The following is a 21416-nucleotide window of genomic DNA, read 5'->3' as shown; positions in this document are numbered from 1 at the left end:
GACCACCTCGGAGTGGTACAGATCCCTAAACAGCGTGCTGTGATGCGGGGACAGCAACTGCACACTCCTACCGGCCTACTTCCCGCGTTGTGACTGACCGCCTCGCAGTGCAGAGGTGTGGCGTGGGCCATCCCACGGCAGTTTGGACACCCAACGCCGCCCTGACCTGCTGACTCCCTGCTGTTGTTGTCCAGACCTCATCTCTGTCCAACGTCCACTCTTCATCTCCCGGGCCATACCTGGTGGCACCCCACATCTCTCCTATATGCCCCTGTGAGTACAGCGCTGGATTAAGACCGCTGCAAACCCGGCATTCTCACCACTTAACCTGTGCCAACCTGGAGGCACTAACTACGAGCCACACTGACCAGTGTCCACCCAGCAACACGTCATGATTGCACGGGAGATCTACTCTAGCTCCTTGGACCTTTGGCTGGGTCACACTACCTCACTCTGTGCACAGTAGTAAGCCAGTTCATATATATGACCCTTCTGCGGTACAACCCTTATGGGCCTTGCTGTCTGCTGGAGCAGTGCACGCTTCGCCCTGGCCCACGCGGGAGGTATCAGCATTGCTGGAAGCGGATTCTGCCGGACGTGACTGACTCCAACTTCTATTCCAAGCCACTTGTACGGCTGATTTGCACAGTTGCTCGCAGAGCGACAGCCCCAAATATCTACATTAACTCAACGTTCCAAAATGGGGAAGCCGGATCGGAATCAGCCACGTCTCACTTTTGAACCACGGCGCAGCGACAAGACGGCTCAGTACGCTGCCTCAGACTCCGAGGCAGATGCACCCGCCGACCAACTGTCCAATATAGATAAGACTCTGTTCGCGGTGCAGGTCAGTCTGCAAACAATAGATGGAAAGATCGACCACCTCAACTTGCGTATAGACCATCTGTCCACAAACTTAGATAAACATGCCATGAGATTGGGAGAGGCGGAAGTTCGTATTTCTACGGCAGAGGATGGCTTACAGCAGGTTACAGCAAAGATGGCCTCGATGGAAAAGCTGCTGGCTTTGATTCAAGCCCGCAATGAGGATTTGGAGGCTAGGTCCCGGCGCAACAACATCGGCGTCACGGGCCTGCCAGAATCTACAAATACTGGGCGGCTGGAAACCTACATGGAACGACTCCTCCAGGCAATCTTTGGTACGGAGAACCGGTCTCCCGTCCTAGTCGAAAGGGCCCATAGATCTCTTGCCGCCTGTCCACCTCCTGGAGCACCGCCACTTCCCATCATAGCTCGCTTGCTTAATTATAGGGACCGGGACACCGTCCTACGGCTGGAGCGTGAAAAAGGCACCATCACACATGAGGGTAATACCCTTGCATTCTATCCTGATTTTACAATTGCTGTCCAGGAGGCACGACGTGAATACCAGTCTGTGAAGAAGATCCTTATCGCGGAACAAATCCCTTATGCGATGTTAAACCCAGCACGACTGCGCATCAAGGTTAACGGAAAACAGAGGATTTTCACCAACCCTTATACGGCGATGGACTTTGCCAAAACCCTCAAACGTCACAGTCAAGACTCTCCTGGTCCAGCAGAAGACGACGGCAGAGGGACTGGTGCGGCGGGCAAGTGACTTTGCTGTGTGGCATGGACGACTGGTCCCTTTTCTATCGCCTGTTCTCAGCCGCACCCCGACTGGTTCCCCACCCTGCACTTGACGGAGGATGATCGAGACAGTCGCGCTGCGGACTTCTCCAGGACACTTGCAGTGTTCAGATAAGATTTTATGCTTTCATTCTAGTTTACGCTGTGTTCAAGGTTGCTCAGGCCATTATGTATTACTGGTGACTGGTATAAACGGAAAGATTATCCTTTGATGTTTAGACCACAACTTATGCCTTGCCACTGTATTAGTATCTCTCAGTCACCGGGGTGGCCTTATGTGGGCCTCTTATAAATTCACTGCACAGGCAGGACTATAAAAACCTTTTGGCTTGACCACCTCCCGTAGAACTGGGAGGAGATGTGTGCTCCGGTGTCCCCCTCATGGGCATTCCCCACTCTGGTTTATGCATTCCGGAAATGTTATGGGTTGTTGGGGTTGGGTTTGGCGTGTTGGGGATGCCAAAGTGGGTGGGGGGTTGTGGCGGGAGGGGAGGAATGGGGGGATGCTATGACCCTTTGGGAGGCAGTCAAGGCCACCTTCGCGGCATTTGTATCAGCACAACGGCTGGCATTCTGCGTGATCTACGCGGACGGCTAACCAGGATAGAGGCTATGTTGCACGAACTTGATAGGGAATACGAACTCTTTCCATCTGCCCCGCTTCTCGCCTCTATTAAAGAGTCTGTGATCGAATATATCGCCCTCGCTGAGGAAGAAACGCGCTATATATGCAGATGTTCCGTGGCCCGCGCATATGGCGAAAGTGGTCGCCCAGGACGTCATCTAGCTCCCAAGATCACTCTGCGCACCCATAAACATATCATCACCAAAATAACAGATGACGATGAACACGATCATTACACCACCGCAGACTCTGCTGAGCAGTTTCGCAAAACATACGCCACTCTGTACACGTCGCAGGGGGAGGTGGATCCTCATGAACTGGACGAGTACCTTTCGGGTGTGGCCCTAGTGTGGCTCACGCAAAATCAGCGGGACTTCCTTAGTCAACCGATTACAGAAGAAGAAGTGCGAGCGGCCATCAAGACACTCCCCAATAAAAAAGCTCCGGGACCTGACGGCTTCCCCAGCGAATTCTATAGGGAGTACACCGTGGAAATCACCCCACACATTCTGGAAATGTATGCCGAGGCCTATGACTCTGGAATACTGCCCCCTACCTTGCCGGGAGCCCTCATTATCACCCTCCTTAAACAAGATAAACTGCAGTCCCGTTGTGACTCGTACAGGCCACTGTCACTTATAAACACCGATGTTAAAATTCTGGCCAAGATATTAGCTACAAGGCTGCAACCCCTTATGCCTCTACTCGTTCTTCCAGATCAATCAGGTTTTATTCCTACCAGATCAACCTCTCACAATCTGGGGACGATTTTCACCATGTTTCACATACTCGACCATGGTCTACAGGCAGTGGCGGTGATGCTCGATGCAGCCAAAGCCTTTGATTCGATTGAATGGGGTTATTTATTCTGCATCCTGCGGCGTATGGGGTTTCCACCCCTGTTTATTGGGTGGATACGTTTATTATACACTAACCCCGTAGCCCGAATTCGCGTAGAGATTTACACATCAGACCTCATCACAATCACCAGAAGCACGAGGCAAGGTGGTTGCCCTCTCTCCCCACCCCTATTCGTGCTAACGCTTGAACCACTAGCCTGTATCATTCGGCAACGCCATAGAGCTTCAGCCCTCCGCTTTGTTCACCGCCCAGTCCACATCTCCATGTATGCAGATGATATGTTGCTCTTGGTCAGTGAGCCGCAAAAACATACCCGACGACCATCTTGTGGGAATATATTGGATTCTATCCAGCTTACTAATTAATTGGGCTAAATCGGTGGTGGTGCCGTTGACTGCATGCACTCGACCTCACAATCTGGAATTACCGCTCATGTGGGCCACCGATCCCATGTTTGGGAGTGTGGGTACACCACAACCCAGACATAGTTATTCGAGAAAACTATGGCGTGGCGTACACGGTCGTAGAACAACAGGTTACCAGATGGATTAAACTTCCATTATCCCTAGCCGACCGGACAGCCCTCGTAAAGATGGTCGTACTGCCCATATTTTTATACCTATTTTGTAACATACCAATCGCACTCACCCAGCATTATTTTCAAACCTTGCGCTCCTGGTTTCTTCGACTGATCGGAAATGGGGGGGGGGGGGGGGGGGTAAACAAGCCCGGGTCAACTGGAACACACTCACTCTAAGTTACAAAGAGGGCGGTTTTTGCATGCCTCATCTGTATTTAGATTATTTATGCGCACATGCCCACTATGCACATTACTGACTTGCTACGCATGACTTTATACCCCATATTGCGGTTGAAGATGGAGAGGCACACCCCATACCTCTGCGGTCTATTCTCTCTCACAATCGCAGACATACCCTCCCGCAATGAAATTAATACCATCGACACTACTGTAACAGCATGGCACACGTTAGGCCGCTTAGCTGGGAAGCTTTCACTCTACTTGCCATTGTTGCCAATTGCTTACCATTCGGCCCTCTTGGTCACACATGACAAGGGGACGTTAAACACTCTCAAATTAGCCGGGATTATCCATATGCGTGACTTATATGTGAATGGTACCTTCGTCTCAGACGCTAATCTCAACTATATACAGAACAAAACCCCTCTATTTCTTTTTGCGTTTCATAGACTCAAAAAAGCGTTACAGGCCCACTTTTCTTCATTTCCAGCAGAGCCACCTACACTACAGACGCTACATACACTACTCCTTGCTCCTACGCGTCACAAACTCATCACCAAACTATATCAAAGCGCCCGAGCTGAAAAATGTGTCCCCCCCCCCCAAGCAGAAGCCTGGAAAAATGGAATGTGTATTTATCTCCCCAGATGACACAGGTGGACTGGGAATATTGCTGCCAACTGACGGGAGGCTTGACTTCCAACGGGAACCTCCGTATTATTCATTTTAAGTACTTGCACCAGACCTATCACACCCCTCAGAGATTATTTCAATATGGCCTGCGAACAGCTGATATATATAAAATATGCCGGGGCACGGGGGCTGATTTTTGGCACTTAGCCTGGGCATGCCCTGGGGTTGACGTGTTTTGGGCTGAAGTAACGTGCAAACTGTCCAGAATGGTCAACGCAATGCACCCCACACATTTGTCTTCTGGGCCTGGTGCCATTTCTGAAGGGAGTAGTGGGCAAGTTTGTAACAGTGGCTTGGCTTCTTGCAAAACGGCGAGTGGCACTTTCCTGAGACAGTATGGTAAAACCCCAAAGTACCCACTGGCTCAAAGACTTAATTTATTTCCGTGACAACCTAGTATTATATGCGGAGGATCTCCCCTCTACCTCTAGACCCCGTGACATATGGGAACCACGGTTATACTAGAGATCTGTGGAACACTGAGACTAACTGGAATAATGCATTTCGATTGTCTATATTCACTGTGTAATGCCTGTTCTGCTGTAGTATCTACATGTTCATCACTGTCCTGTATATGTGATCGATGTTGAAACTCTTGCATAATCGCACTGTATACTGTTATGCCAACTTACTGCATACGGTTTGAGAAAATCCAATTAAAAAACAAAATATATATATATAAATATATACCTAGACATGGGATATGAAGTGATCCGCTTGTTTATGAGCTGGCCAACACGCAGGCAGTTCTGTACCCAGGATGTCCGGGTTCACACAAACTATGTGTGGTGCACTGGTTGCAAGAGTATGAGAGTGTATCTCATGAATTGCGACCCATGGGGGTAAAACAGTTAATTGTCATTACAAAATCGCATCAAGCGGTCTCTTCACCCACTATGGCTAGATGGGTGATCCAAACGGCAGGCACGGACACTTCGATGTTTGGTGCATATTAGTCCAGGAGAGCAAGGTCGACTAAGGCCTACATCTTAGGAGTTAAATTGGAAGATATTTTACAAATGGCAAGCTGGTTTTCCGATTACATGTTTACGAGATTTTACTTCAAACCAGTCTCTCAATTGCCTTTTAATGGTTGTAAGCTTTGAACAACCATAATTGAGCTTCTGGTCCTGACACAAAATGAAATCTTTCCTAGCTAATGGTAGGAACATTTCAATTCTATGCAGGGTCCCTCCCGTGTTGGAAAGAAGAACATGATCTACTTCAGCTTAAGTATTATACTGGTTTATCGGTCTCATAAATTTGAGTTCACACAGTTATGTTTAAGATTATGAGTATTGTATACAAGACGTTCCTACATGCGGATGGTAGGCTAATCTGTCTTCAGTTTTTTCTGCTGACAGGTTCATAAAAATCCAGAGGAAGAGGTTCTGACACGACCATTCACACTAAGAAAGAAGACTAATGGACCACGATGCCACGTTCCATACGGTTATGGACGACATTGTTGGTTGGATTGGTCCCAAGCTTTTTTTTATGGCTGCTGCGAGAAAAGGTAAAGAATAAAGCATAATCTAAGCCTCCGTGTCCTTTGTAGAATTGAGCTTTCCTTCACGTTAACTAGGAACGTTTTTACTTTCCACAATCTAATTTCCAAAGGCAGGGTGTTACTCCTAACATAATTCTTCCCCCACTTGTACGTTACGCTCATCCTCTAACCGATGTTCAGTTTTCGCCTGGGTGACCCTATTGGTTATAGTTCCCCAGCAGTCTTTTTTGTGGAGTCATGAATTAAGCTCAGGTGCAGCTAATGATCCTCACAGGTTAAAATGTGCAATTAGTTACTTCTATCTTGCCCCCCTGGTGCTGTTCTGGTCAGAATTACAGACTAGTACGTGTGCAGGAGACATTTGCTACAGTTTCTCTGTCTCAACCACAGGTGGAAACCCACTGTACTTTCTTGTTTTTCTTTTGCAACCCCCTCCTAGGCAGAAGCAGGTGGACCCTAGACAAGGTAGCTGCAACCCTTTTTCTGAGCCTATGTATATAAACCTCTCCTAGTAGCTGTGACTCTCCTCAAGTAGTCTCCCAGCATTTGCTTCTGGAAGTTGCAGCCTTCCTCAGCTGATTGCACTCCCTCAACAGTGTTGTGGCATTCCACGTCATCATGGGGGCGGTAAGTGAACCTCTCTGCACAGTTGTTGTCGAGGACTGAACCCTTGAGACTACTCAAGTACCACCATCCATGTGCCCCTTGGCAGCCCCTGCCCTCCACATTCTGTTATTCCCCCGCGGGAAAGCTACTAGACCAGACTAGAGTGGAACCCCAGCCACTGGGAATTATTTGAAAAATGAAAAACTGCTATTCTAATTTAGGTAAAAGAAATTAAGATTGTGCCAATCAATCTGCCGTTTTGACTAGCACCATGCTCATACTGAGTACAGTGTGGTATACTGTGCTTTTGCTGTAACCACAACTTCTCTGATCTCTAGCTTCACTTCTCCTGTCATTATAACACCATCTTAAATTCCCTGACCGTATAAATATCTTTCGGCTCCTTCTACCTTTTGTCTTGTCCATTTGTAATCCTCTAGTACATACGCTCTCCCCGTTATGGCACCTGGCAAGCCTTCTATTCCCAACAATACTTTCCCCTCATCCTTCCCTTTTGATGTACTTTTTACCACCCCCTTTAAATCTCTCAAGCACCCTGTGCTTGTTCTCTCGGCACCCAACCCCCACCCGCTATTTGACTTAAGGACTCAAGGATAAGGTCTTTATACTAAAAAGGACTGGCAAAAACATCAAATGATTGAGGGTTAGGTTTAAGAACAAAAGAATGATCCATTAGTGAAGGTGTGAAAGCTAGTAGATGATAAAAGAGTGAAGGAAGAAACAAGGAATCAAATACTGAAGGAAAGAGAGGGCACAGAGTGAGGAGAAGCATTGAGAAAGTGCCAATAGAGATGGAGTATTCCATTGTGCTTGATGTCTTCTTTCTTTATCACTTCTTGTGAGTTAAGCACAAAGTCTGCTAATAGACATTTTAGCACTTTATACTGCAATGGCAGAATCCAGCTGTTATGAGGACTAAGATATAATCCCCCAGGTCCTTACCTATCTCTTTTCTGTCTGTCCAGTGGCTTCTTCGGTGGCAGAAGGAAATACGCATTTGAAAAGTTGATAGTTCTGGTGCTGGCCGCCAGCCTTCTGATTTTGTCAATGCTTGTTTTGTTTTTGCAAAACCTTATTGTTAGGAAAGCTGGCTGGCCTTCATAAATTAAAAACAAAATGGCTAAAAGCACTAATATTTTTTGTCTTTAAAAATCCACACATTGCTATACTAGATCCAGGAACGCAAGGTAACTGCTATGTGGCTGAAAGTACTCTTTGTGAAAGTACAAAATGTTATAACTCGCAATGAACTTGGCCAAAGGCTGAAGTGGTGTGGCCCGTAGCCCCAAGCTATATGCTCTAGTGGGCAGAAGAAAAATGTGAATGTACATACTATGTCAGTAAAGTCTTAAGGTCTTGGCTAACGCCAAATCTACAACAAGCATTGGAAAAGCCATGGGGTCTTTCATTGGCTACCGAGCTATTGACTTTGCAAATATTTCTTTTTATGTTCCTTTATAAGATGTATAGGAAAACTATTCCAAAGCTGACACCCATAGCTGTGCATGCATGCAGATGCCTATTCTTGAACAGGTTTTTGTTCAACTTTACTAAAAACAAAATGCAGATGTGACTACTCAAGGTGCTTATAATCAAATCAGTATGTGTATGTACCACGGCACGGGTGTTTTTTGTGTGCACCTGAAATTCTGTGTACGACTATATGCCAGGTTTTATGGCATATGCGCTGGATCGCTGGAAGGTGTGTTTGGGTGCATATGGGCATTTTTATGCCTCTTAGTCAGTAGGCGTTTGTGCACGTATGCATGTCGATTTGTGAATATTTATGCATACTTGTGTTTTGTTTCCTGTGCATGTCAGAGAGTGTGTGGATGAAAGCTTGTTGAAATAAAAAATAAAATGTAAAGTTTGCAAAACAGCTCAGGTGGTTGATGCACTTGCTGTAGAACACTGCAGGTTGCGCCATGAGACTCTTGGAGTGATATGTGCGCGATACAAATGTCCCTGACTTGACTTGAATCTGAATAAGACAACTTAGTGTATGAATGTGTTGTGTGTTAGAGACCGATAGATTGTGTGCATAAGAGATACATTTATACAGTTAGTGAGCGAAAGAGAAAATATGCAAATAGGTAAAGATAAAGTTAGACAACTAAAGAGGAATTAGGAGAGAGGGAAAGACTAAGATGGAAAGAAATGATAGACGGAGAAAGGAAAAACGATTGAAAGAGGAAACTATGAGGACGAAGAATGAAGAGATATGCTGAGAGCAAATGCATGTTTGTAACAGTGGGAGACAGATAAAGGTACAGAGCAAGAAAAATGTGTAAGAGACAGAGAATGGGGAGAGAGAAAGGAGACCTTGAGAGATTAAACATACGAGTCTAAAGAGAAAATGATAGAGAATGCATGTGTGAGACAGAGAGAGAAGGGAAAAAAAAGAAGAAGAAAGAGTGGTTCACTTTTCATATGCCTCCTTTAACTGAGTTACCTGCAGAGGTACAGCCACAAGCCCTCAAGGAATCGTGAATCTTGAGAGGTAAACCTACTTGCCGCAAACTTTCATCTAAGCAGTCTTTGCTAAGTCTACACCACAGTGACACCCACTGAGGGTTTTATAACTACATTTGCTGTGAAATGGCTTGCAACTTATATCTGTCTTCTAGGAAAGACTTTGCACAGTGTTTCACTCTTTTCCACTCTTAAATTGTTTCTATTCATGTGTGATGATGTTGGGATGTTCTATCCAGTGACTTTATCCACAGCTTCGAAGGAAAAGGTATTTCATACAACACGTTGCAGCGCAATCATCTGAACAAAAAGTGATCTGCAGAAGTCTATGATACATTAAGACAAAGCTCACAGACGTGTAATATAAAGAGATGAGGGACTGACAACTAGAAAATAAAGAACGTAAACTCCAATGATAATGTTGGCTTCAGTCAACGAGCAAACATTTGTGTGTCGGTGATTGCGTGATTGAGTGAGCACGCTAGTGCTAGGGTGTAATGACATGAGATGTTACTACATGAGTGAGAGAATCTAAGAGTATTTGTTTGACCAAACAAATGAGTGAATGGGACGGAGTGTGACAAGTACCTTAATGAGTTCCTGAATGAGTGCCTGAATAAGTGTGCAACTGAATATGTGAGACGGCATGAATAGGCAAAAGGGTATGTGAGTGCATAAATGAGCGATATCAGAGCTGGTGTTTTCTCTTTCCCATGTACTGAATGTCTAAGGTTTCAAATGGATTACATTTTTGCTGGAATTTCAATTGTTGAAATGTCAATCATTGACAAAAAGTACAAAAAGAAGGTGTACTACATAAAACCTTGCGTGATTCACTTTAGCAGGACATTCCAGGCTTAGGTCGAGATGGCGAAACCTCCAGTTCTGTTTTTGTGAATGCGGGGTCCATGTGCTAGTGAGAGTCCAGCTGATGGATGTGTCTGTTTTGAGGGGTGAGGAAGTGTATGCAGCTATTAAGGTAGGAATGGCCTTTGTTGTTAAAGTAAGTGTAAGTGTGGGTGTGTATTGAGTGCACTTGGGTATGGAGAGCCAGTGAAGTTCTGTGAGATGTGGAGAGATGTGGGTGCAGCGAGGTAGGTTGGGGACAAGTCTTGCTGCAAGGTTTTAGATGGTTTGAAGCCCATTGTGGAGTCTTTAGTGATTCCCACGTACAGTCTGTTGTCATAGGCGGGCCTGCTGGCTATAAGAGCCTATGTGACTATTTTTTAATGTATTCTCTGGTAACCACTTGAAGATTGTTATAGTAATGATAATTGCACTTGCAAATGGGCTTTTCTGGAAAAATTGTGCCAGTACTGTGAAAATTCCATTCAGAAACTCAGGGGTTTGTAGGAGGTCATGGGTGGGTCAACTGTAAATACAGGCAAAAAAAACACAAACATATATGTTAACATGCACTTATCAATTACTAGCAGATATTTCTCACCCTGGAAACATACTCTAATTTCATCGTCACCATACAGGAGCAAACTTCTAACAATGGTCTGAAAATCTAACTCCAAATGATGATATACATTCTATGATATCCTGAACACAAACAAAGGAGAACTTAAAGAAAATGGACATACCTCAGAACAACAACAATGGGACTTTCACTTCCAGTAACCACAATCAGTCCTTTCCATATCATAAGGGCAGATGATACAATCATCGCAAAATTTAGTACTTGGTAGTACAACTGCAAAAGTAAACATAGAACCAAACATTAAAATACCACTGGAATGGATCAAAAGAGAAACAAAAACAAAATGAAATTAGAAACTAAAAACATCTACAAGAAGAGACAATTATGCACTTACGAGTTTCAGCCGGGTTGTAGCCGGCATGTGTTCTGTAATCCTGGGAGGAGACATGTTTGACCAAAATTTTATTTTTAAATTGAAATGTGCCATTCTTTTTAAGCAGGACTGCAAGACCAGCCTATTCTTTAGCTCTTCTCCCCAGCTAGAAGCACATTTTATAAAGGTCTGCCTACACGCCAGAGCATTAGACCTGTAGGTATAATATGTAGATTTTTATTTATTTTCTGTGAGGTTTTACTGCTATGTTATCGAGAGAACAATTTGTTGACTTAAACTTTAGGCTGTACCATTAGAGGAGTATAGATTGAAAATAAATAGCGTCCACTATTACATTACTATGAAAGTCACTGTAAAATATGGCCCTGGAAAAGCGTTTGCAAACCTAGTGTTCATACAAAAAGTAAACACTTATGAAACCTGTATATAACATAACATGTGCATTTGTAAAGTGCACATTCATGCAGACTGGTATCTTGGCGCTGAATAGCAGATGTTTGTTATTACCCAACTCAATGGTACATCAAGAGGTATTTAAAGAGGCTACAAGTCAATGATGTTAGAACTGTTTATAGTAGGGAATGCTTTGTACATGCTTGCTTTCTTTGGGCAATGTTGAACTAGGACAACAGTTATTTTGGATCAGTTTTACAAAATACAGAGCCACACAACAATCAAGGTAGAATTACCAAAACAATGTCAGGCTACTTCAAAGAAAATTGTAAAATATGTTAATCTTTTTTATAATAGACACCGGAGCATTAAAAATTGACGAGATCAACAACACATAAGAATGTACTTTATGAAAATCAAACTGGTGTGCGTGCAGCATGTTCATCTATTCTGTAAAAACGATTCACAAATTAAAGCAGAGATAGTTTTCTCATATCCCTGGTTAACACCATAAACTATTTTTTGTGCCAACATAAGATTCACCAACACTGTAAAGTAACGGTAACTGAGGGATTTCTACCCAGAAAGGCTTGCTTCAGAAGACAGATTGAATGAAAAGTTCCTCTAGACAAATGCAAATCTAACAAACCGAGCTCTTTTCAGTTACTCCAAAGGGAGGGGAATTCTATAAATCAAGATCCATCAATTGTATCCTTTGCAGCCCAAAACAAACTCAGAAAACAAATCAAGAATATGGAATGTTATTTATTTAGAAAAATAAATATAAAATCTCAATAAATTCCTTATTCAACATACATCATGACACAAATTAACCCCCTTGCAAATGAGAGCATGAACCAACATCATGAGGGTTGCCAAAGACTCCTAGGACAATAAGTACTAGCTCTACCCACACCAACACTGAGCAATCAAACTTTATTTCACATTTGTATATACTAAGCCAGTGGTGATTACCTCATGACCTTAACAGATGAAGTCAAGTTTCGGCTCAATTCTTTTCTAGCCTTCAACAGGATTTCATATTTGCACTTTCTGCAAAGTTCTGGGGTAGCAGACAGTCAACAGACTATCTTCCTACATCTGAATGTTGTAACTATTGATATATTATTGAAAAATGTAAGTTCAAATTAGTGTGTACCCTAGGTTGTCGGTACAACAAATACTGTTTGTTATTTATCAGTCTTTAGGAGTTTGAGTTCATGCTTTTAAATACTAGGGAGCTAATCTTGTGGTCAATGTTGAAGGATGAATTTGTTAAGAATGTAAATTAATTTTTTACCCCACCATCAAGAGCACGGAGATAAGGCGACTACAGACGGTGAACAAAGAAGGTGCTGGTGTGCATGTAGTGACTGAGTACGGTGTGAAGGGTTAAAACGACACTAAATCAGTTTTTCAAAGAAAAAAGTAAGAATCCCCACAGGTGGATCACTAATCCTTTTTTTTAAAGAAAAGAACATTTGTTTTAGATGTGGTTCCCACAACACATAACTGTGCGGCAACCATGCCCCGCAAAGATTGCTGTGTGTATAAACTGTGGAAAGGTTGGCAATTTGCACAAGTATTTCAATCTAAGAAGAACAGAGTAAATGCAGTGTTTGGGTGCAACTATGAGATGTTTGAACTGACGGAAAGAACAAAAGATTTAGTGCTTGTCATCACAGATCAAGAATCTGAATGTAGGGTTTCCTACACTAATATTAGTGTTGATGGGAAGGTCCTGAAGTTATTGGTTGACTCTGGTGCGAAGATGACAATCCTTACAAAAGAGTTGTTTAAGGAAACTTGGACCAACAAACAGTTAATAGCACAAGACTGGTGTCCAGTATCATATGATGGCAAGAGTTGTTGGGGCATTTTGAGACCATTTTATAATTTAAGCAGAAAGTTATCAAGGGTAAAGTTTATGCTGCAAAGAAAGGGCTTAACATTTTAGGTTGGTACCATCAAGGATTATTTGGGATGACTGAGGCCAAGTAAGGAAGTCCAAGTTTCATTTGTAAGGAAGACTGATTCAGTAGTAAACAATATATGGCTCAAGAAATTTCCCAAAGTTTTTGAAGGGAAGTTGGGTAGAATGAAGGATGTAATTGAATTTACCCAGTGTACAATTTGGCTTAGCCAGTATTCGTCTGATCAAGTGAGGTCAAAAGACTGGGTTCTTGTTGCCCTTCAATGGCATCTTTCAATTGAACAGAATTCACCTAACAGTGGTAGCTTCGATGACCTCCATTTGCTGAAGCATGGATGTAGGAGTTCAGGTTTGAAATCTGAATTGCTTGTGATTGGTGTCATAGGCAACTGAAATATGGTTGTGTCTTTTTTTCTGGTTAATTGATTCCAGTAGTCTACAGCCACATTCATGAAACAAAGGGGTTTATGTTTTAGGAACCAAGTTCTGGCTGGTAACCATAATACATGGTGTAATGGTATTGCTGAACAATCTTGTTTTGGTTTCACCTAGAGTTTGGTATAGAGACAGTAATGCCACTCTAATGCTGGTCACAGTTGTGCATATATATTACAAATTGGCAGTCACCGCTGTGTGGTTTTAGTTAGATCTGAGTTTCAATAGGAAGATAATTTTTTGTTTTGCTATTAACTTTCTAAAAATGTTAGTCCATCTCAGCTCCTTCCTGGAAGATTTTGCAGCAAACCATCAAGCAGGGGCTAGAAAAATGGGGATCCCAAAACATGATTTCCCATGTTAATTCCCATAGGTAGCTTTGCTGTCTGATACAGAAAACACAGCTTAACAGAATTGCATTAAATTTGTCAGAAAGGTAGGACTTTACTCAGAAAGCGTGCTTTTCATTAATTGGTGCGAATTGGGTTTTTTGAGAAAATCTGCACTGAAGGAGGTGCTTGGGGTGGGCCTGAAGGAATTCAAAATTTAGGTTTATATGGTTGGTCGCACTGGTGTCCCGCAGTACTGAAAATTGTCCAAGGGCGCTTTTTCAGGTGTTTTTCTCCTGTTGGCCCTTTCAGTACAGCGGTACCGAATAACCGGATTGGCTGGCTGTAACCTAGAAGATTGGCCAAAGGGAGGCTTTTCCTGCATTTCGCAACGTCGCTTCTTTCTCCAGAACTCGGACTCCAAGTGCAACAAGGAGGGGAGGAGGAGCTTTGTTCCAGCTGACCCGCGCTGTAGACTGTAAAGGTGCTGCTCTTTTCCCGCGGCACGGGACGCTTTATCTGCATTTTGTAACATCGCTTCTTCGCCAGGACTCAGACTCCCAGTGCAACAAGGAGGGGGAGGAGCAGCTTTGCACCCATCTGACCCATGCAGCTCACCATAAAGGTGCTGCTCTTCTCCAGCGGCGCAGTACACGCGCGGGCAAAGCCTGGGCCAAGGGCGGGCCCCATCGCGCCTGTCAGAGCCACCAGAGACTACCACGTTTGTCGTGGTTTTAGGCAATGTTCCCAGTCTTGATCCAGGACAAAGGAAGATTTTGTTCAACTGAAGAATAAGGTGGTGCACTGGCTAAATTCAAACATTGCTCTAGGGCCTAGGGTGGAAAACCAAAATATTATGGTATGTAGGACACAGTGGGTGGGTAGCGCCAAGAAGGATGGTCTGGGGACTGTGCTGCCATTAATTTTAACAATTCTTTTATGGTCAAACGAATTTTAAGTACAGTCGCGCAAATCAACCACAAGTGTTGGAATTCGGCAATTGAGGCACTCCTGCTGGGCTACTTTTATAGGCCCAGAAGTTACCAACCAGGGTACCAACAGGAGTGGCATCAAGAGGTGGGCTACAGGCGTCAAATGGAGGCGTACACAGTAGTAAGCCGAGTCAATAGCTTTGCCCACCCTGAGCTTATTGGGAGGGTGTGATTGACAGTGTGCTGGTTCTCAGGACCTTTATGCACCTACACCTCCGGGAAAGGCATGGCCCTTGGAACATGTATTTAATGAGGGTGAAGGGTGTACATTTCTTTGCTGGAACATTGCTGGGCTTGCAAGTAAGATCGAGGACCCTGAATGGTTATTCCTGGTTTAACAGTTTAATGTGATTTGCCTCCAGTCAACATGGGCTGTTGAGAATAGTTACCATCTGGAAGGCTACAAAACCTTCTTCGTGCCGCTACCCCCTCTAGGCTAGGACTCTTCTACTCTGCATGTGATGTTAATATCCAGCAGAAAGAGCAAGCTCCTGCTGGTAAATTTTAACAATGCGGGAGTCGCACACTTGGAAGAATGCAACATAACACAGCTGGGGTCTGTAATACGGAATATTAATCTGAGAGGGCAGAGTTATAATAAAACAATTTTAACAGGAGACTAATATCCACATGTGTGGAGATATTAGGCAGGGAGGGGTGAAAGCTATGGGCTGCGCACAACAAGCAGACTTGCATATGGAACATACACCTCAGGGTACTGCACTTAATGCTATCTTGCAAGAATTTAATCTAGCATCTGCCATGAATAAGCTGCCTCCGGGGAAATCGTACATTAACCCCACTTTTATGGGGAGAAGGTGTGAGACTATTATTGATTTTATCTCTTGTTTCTACATCTTTTTATTTTCTGATCATGGACTTTTCTGTTAAGGCGAATGTATATAGCGACCATAATCCCATTTGTGTGTCAACAGGAGGGTCTTGAGTATATAAAAATATTAAGGAGGGTTCGGGTGTTCCTTTAAAAGTGGTGAAAGCGTGGAGGAGACTAAAGTGGGGGCAAATCATCCCAGGGCAGCTTTCCGAGTCCCTTTTAACCCAGTGTCACAGAGAGTTTGCCACCTGTCAAGATAGTGAGGCCAGGGCTTTGGATATCATGGGTGCATTTGGTAGTATGTCCAGTGTCATAGGGAAGTTATTACGGGCCCCAGGTGGGACCTTCAAGGACCTAGGACCGAGATGGTTTGACTCGGAGTGTTTTCAGGCATATAGGAAATTTAAACAGGCCTTGGAAGTGATGCCTCGAGACAAGGAGCCTCCAGAGAGCCTACAATGCTGCGCTAGGAAAACGCAAGTCTGCCTTGAAGGATGAAGCCTGGTTAGATCTAGTAGAAGCCAGCACATTGAGCAATAGCTCAAAGTTTTGGGGCATTATTAACAGTCCCTTTTTGGCAGAAGGCAGTGGCAACTTACTGGATGCCCATATCACAGAGGATAATTGGATAAACCAATTTGAGGGTATTTTACAGTCTGAAAATTTGTTGAAGAGCTGGCATCATGGGATTGTATAAAAATAAGGCCCAGGCACAGATGGGATGCCTCCAGACCTTTATATCACGTATGTGTAAACCTGGGTACCTGTACTTACAGCTGTTATTAATGCATTGGTCCAGGCCGGCCGCCCAGACTCCTGGGCCTTATCGACCATAGTCCCGGTCTGTAAAAAGAGGGATCGGGATAGCACCTTTTGCTACAGGCATATTTCTCTTTTGAATTCTGTGGTGAAAATAGTAGGTCGTATGGTACTGGATAGACTTGTATACTGGGCAGATGAAAACAACATTTTAGCAGAGGTTCAATAAGCTTTCCACCCAGGTCGTTCCACGGTGGAACAATGCTTAAATCTATATATGGTTTTGAATAAGTACACCGTGGCTCGCTCCGTTTTATCCATCTAGCCTTTATTGACCTGTCCTCAGCGTTCGATTGTGTAAACAGGTCGAAGCTTTGGTAGGTGATGTCCTCTATTGGCATTGACAGGGATACTGTTTTGTTTCTAAGGGACCTTCACAGAGACTCAAAAGCAGCTGCCCGTTATTCAAAAGATCTCAAAGTAACCGCAAGTTTGACAGTTTAGCCCCCCTTCTCTTTAACCTATACATCAGTTCCCTGGAGAAGGCCCTTTTGGATACAAAAGCTGATTGCCCCCAGATGGTTCAGTGTAGCCTGCCAGTCCTCCCATATGCAGACGATGCTGTTCTCATGGCGAGGACAGCCAGGGGTTTACAACTCTTGTTGAACTCTTTTGTTTATTTTATGAAGAACCTGGACTTGATGGTTAATCATACCAAATATTTTGTTATGCAGGTGGGATCTCGCAAAGCTAAGCAGTCTACCTTTAAGATAGGAACCGGATTGGAAATTTTGTCTCCTATCTGGGAGTAGTGTTTAACGACATTCTGAGTTGGGGACTCTTGCTCACTCGTAAGAAACGGGACCTGGTCAATGCGACCACAGCTGTTTTTAACTTTGCTTCCGGGGGGGGGGGGGCCCTTTTGAAGATTTATAGAGCGAAATGCATTTCAAAGGTTGGTTATGGGAGCGAGATATGGGGTCACATTGCGCCGGGTGATGCCCAGAAGGTGCTCCCGGGCTCACTGTGCCACTGGATTCTAGCTAGCCTGGCTGATGAGGGGTGATGCCCCAAAGCCGTTCCCAAGATGCTTGTTTCCGGTCCAGGGAGGACCTGGCTTTGCAGTCGGGCTGGACTGTTCCCATGAGGCACAGGGTCAAGTCTGATTTGCATATGGCTGGGTCTAAACTGGGGTGGTATGGTGAGCAAAAGACCAATGGATCAAACCCAGATCTCTTGACTGGAGGTGAATGTTTGATATGCTCTGCTTTCCGTCCATCATCTTGTGTGTCTTTTGGAAGGCTTCAGTCAATCACCCCGCATGTAAATCTAAGGCAATCGATCGAATGCTGTAGAGGGCGACAGGGGCTGTGGGAAAAGAAAACGATTTGGTAGAGAGGAGACCCTCGATGGGGTCAGGGGGTTTAAGGGAGCTGCCGTAACCATTGTCCACCCCTCCTGACCAAGCTTCTGTCACTGATACCTCAGAGGTAGTGACAAGTCTGGTTAGTGGGGTCATTGCTCCATCTACTGATATATCTCACGGAAATTGTCAGCTCTTAACCAACTAACATTTTGTCGGTCCAAATGTCCGGTGCCATTACAGAATCCACTGGTAGGGTTTCCGATTCGCTACCTAATTGGGCGGCTCAATTAGTGGTGAAAATAGCAGAAAAAGTCAAGACCATTTTGAGCACAGAATTAGCTCCAATTTTGATGCGTCCTGCAACGATGGAGAAAACCTGTAAAGATTCCCCAAACATCTAATTACATTCACAAGGGACCACGGGAGGCGGCGGTGCTGCTTCAAGTAATTCCAACACAACTACCAAGAGTTCAGCCCGTGCTGTGACTGTAGGGGTCCCCCTTGTGCTGCATCTGGGGCAATTCCTGGAGTCATCCCTGTAACCCCTGGCCGGCATTTGGTCGACAGCCAGAGAGTGGTTAAGTATACCAAAAGGAGAGTGGACAAGGGAGTCTTGTGCCAGGTGGCCAAGCTCGGAGGCACAAGCCTCAGAGAGAAATGCATGATGAATTGGCTCACATATGCTTGAACTGGCTAGTGAGAAATAAGAACTGTGCGGTTTCTCTGGCACACTACCTTATTGTCACCCGTCGAGTTGGGTGGATTGGGCAGGGTAGGGTGGACCGTCCAGGGGACTGTGTCACCATTAATTTTAGGGACATCCAACCTGGTGTGAAGATTGTTATTTGAGGAGGTTTACAGGCAGGACTGGGTATCGTACACAGGGGTACTTTTACATACCTAGATCCTCTATTAGCATTGAAAATCACTATCTGCCAGCCCAGCATCAGCCTCGTAGAGATACAGTTCCTTATGGTCCACAGCATCATGATAGGACTTATAGTATCACTGTCACGAACCGATTTGGTGCTTTAGAGAACGTTGATGGACTCACTGACTAAGAGGGCACTTAGTATAGATTCATCCCGGGGGAGGGGGTAAGGGGATGCTTTTGACGGGGGTGGTAGTAGGTTCCCAAGAGGCTCGGTTCAAAGGGAGTGGTGGGAGGAAGGATTCTTCCAACCACCAAACAGTTGAAGAACGGCCCCAAATCAACCAACACTGTGTGCTACCTGGTATTCTCTCTAATGGCTTTAATCCAACTACCCAAGCAGAGCCTTTGCCTCAGGCCCATACGCACGCCCCCCACAAACTACCCGCCCAGTCTCTTGACAAGCGGTCTCGATCCCATAGTTGACAATTGTCCCCCCCCCCCCGACAATCAGGGAACCAATAGTCTTAGCAGAGATAACACCACTGGCATGTCTAATGTCAGGGTCCCACACTTAAACCCAATAGACCCAGGAGAGTTGAAAACACAGGGAGCAACTAAGGAGAACTCACTAGCCATACAGTCTAGGCACTCAGTAAGTGTGCTTTCATTAGAAAGCTGCTGGTCTAGGAACCAAATCGATTGTCTGGACTGGGGCCGCTTCATTGATCAATTCGATGTTTGCCTCTTCCAAGAAACTTGGCAAACTAAAAGCGCAACAAGAAGATTTTGTTTCCTTCGGCAAAGAAACCGCAATAGTATGGTGCATGCCCTCTTTTTCCTACCAGAGTATAGGTTGATGAGGGCAAAATAGTGAATTCCCATCTGTAGGAATCTGGGGACGGTATAGCATGTCGAGGCATACAGAATCATCAAAACAGACAGCAGCCAAAATATTGTATTCGCAGTTTCAACGTACTTATTTCCAACGTGGTGCATCAGGCAAAAACACATTTTGCTGCCAGCAACAGAAGACATTCTATAGCACTGTGTAATGCACTATGATAATGAAGTATAATATATTGATGCATGTATGGAATGAGACATGTATTTTTAATTGAAATCTTTTACTAACTGGTGTAAATCCATTTTTAACTTTTATGATTTTTAAACTCATCAATGAACATATCCTTATTATTGCTTGCATTGTATTTTGTTTTAACCATCCATTAGAATGTCTTTTATGACGAAATGGCGAGAAACAGAATACCAAATCGAATTTAAAACTTTGGATACTGGTTTGCCCTGGCAACTTCTATCCCTTTATGTTCAGGTTGTACCTTTTCATGTTTCATGCTCAAGCCAGATTACAAAATATTGGCCAAAGGTAATAGCCAAGAGGATGAATCCACTGATAACAGGTTTGGTTCACTTGTACCAGTCAGGATTCATTCCTACTAGAAGCCGAGCAACAAATGTGTGACTATTTGAGCATGGTTTGATGATGTGTATGATGAGAGAGCCGCATCAAGCGACTGTTGATTTATATAGAAAAAGGTTTAACTCACTTAACTGGGAGTATTTATTTGAGGTTCTAGAGGAGATTATATTTGGTGACCAGATCCTGCAGTGGATCAAACTCTTCTGTGCACAACGAGGGCAAGAGTGCATAAGGACGGAAACACATCGGATGCCTGGCCAACTGAATGTGGAATCCGTCAGGGATGTCCACGGTCATCGCTTTTCTTCACCTTAGCAATGAAGTCGCTGACTGCTAGCTGTAAGGGAAGGCGAACAGATGAGGCTCTAAGGTTGTACAAGAGATATACATGTTGCCTCACTGTTATCTCACTGTATGCAGATGATGAGCTGATGTATCTCAAGAACACCCCAGAAAATGTGGGTCAGGTCACAATGGAATTGGAGAACATCTGAACAACACTACTGCATTTGTCACCAAATATTACTGTTGGCATTGTACCTTGCAAAGCAACCCAATGTGTTAGTGGACTGAAACTTTAATTTACTCAGACTCCAGTGACGACTAGATCCTCTTATTTGTCATGAAATCATGAGGCTCATGGATGGTGGGGGTCAAGAGAGATGGACATCTTTGTCCCTTGCCTCAACAGACCAGTTATACTATTTTACAATTGGAGAAAGCTCAGGAAACTCTATATACAAATACCTTCCTGCAAGGCTGGAGGAGTGCTGTGCACTACAGCTTCCAGCCTTTCTTTAAGATTCCAAAAACAGTAAAGGTCAAGGGAAAAGAAGCAAATTTAGTCTTATTAATGCAGCTTTGAGAATATCAAGTATAGTTTCTAGTTCTACTGGAACTTTCTTGGGATTCTCCAATGCAACTTTCCCACTTCTGAATCCACACCTCTTAGTTCTGGAGAATTGCTATCTCTAATGTTGTGTAAAACTCTGGGGTTATTGTAGTGTGCCAGGCCTTTGAGAATTCGTTCTACATTGAACAGTCCCAGCTAACAGTACAAGG

At 44.3% G+C, this 21416-nt stretch overlaps 1 protein-coding gene across 5 annotated transcripts in view; it reads right to left on the bottom strand.

Moving 5' to 3' along the window:
* Positions 1-21416, bottom strand: part of SEC11C (SEC11 homolog C, signal peptidase complex subunit) — a 148373-nt gene that overhangs the window by 66859 nt on the left and 60098 nt on the right. For 3 of the 5 annotated variants that reach the window (XM_085630486.1, XM_085630494.1, XM_085630479.1), the window contains exon 3: positions 10770-10879. In XM_085630486.1, the coding sequence (XP_085486612.1) occupies positions 10770-10879 (110 nt within the window). Of the gene's footprint in view, positions 1-10769; positions 10880-11000; positions 11194-21416 lie in introns of all 5 variants that reach the window. The other 2 variants (XM_085630462.1, XM_085630472.1) reach the window with 1 other exon arrangement.

The sequence above is a fragment of the Triturus cristatus genome, chromosome 2_1 (assembly GCF_964204655.1).
Source record: "Triturus cristatus chromosome 2_1, aTriCri1.1, whole genome shotgun sequence".
NCBI lineage: Eukaryota > Metazoa > Chordata > Amphibia > Caudata > Salamandridae > Triturus > Triturus cristatus.
This window is presented reverse-complemented; position numbering and strand designations above follow the sequence as displayed.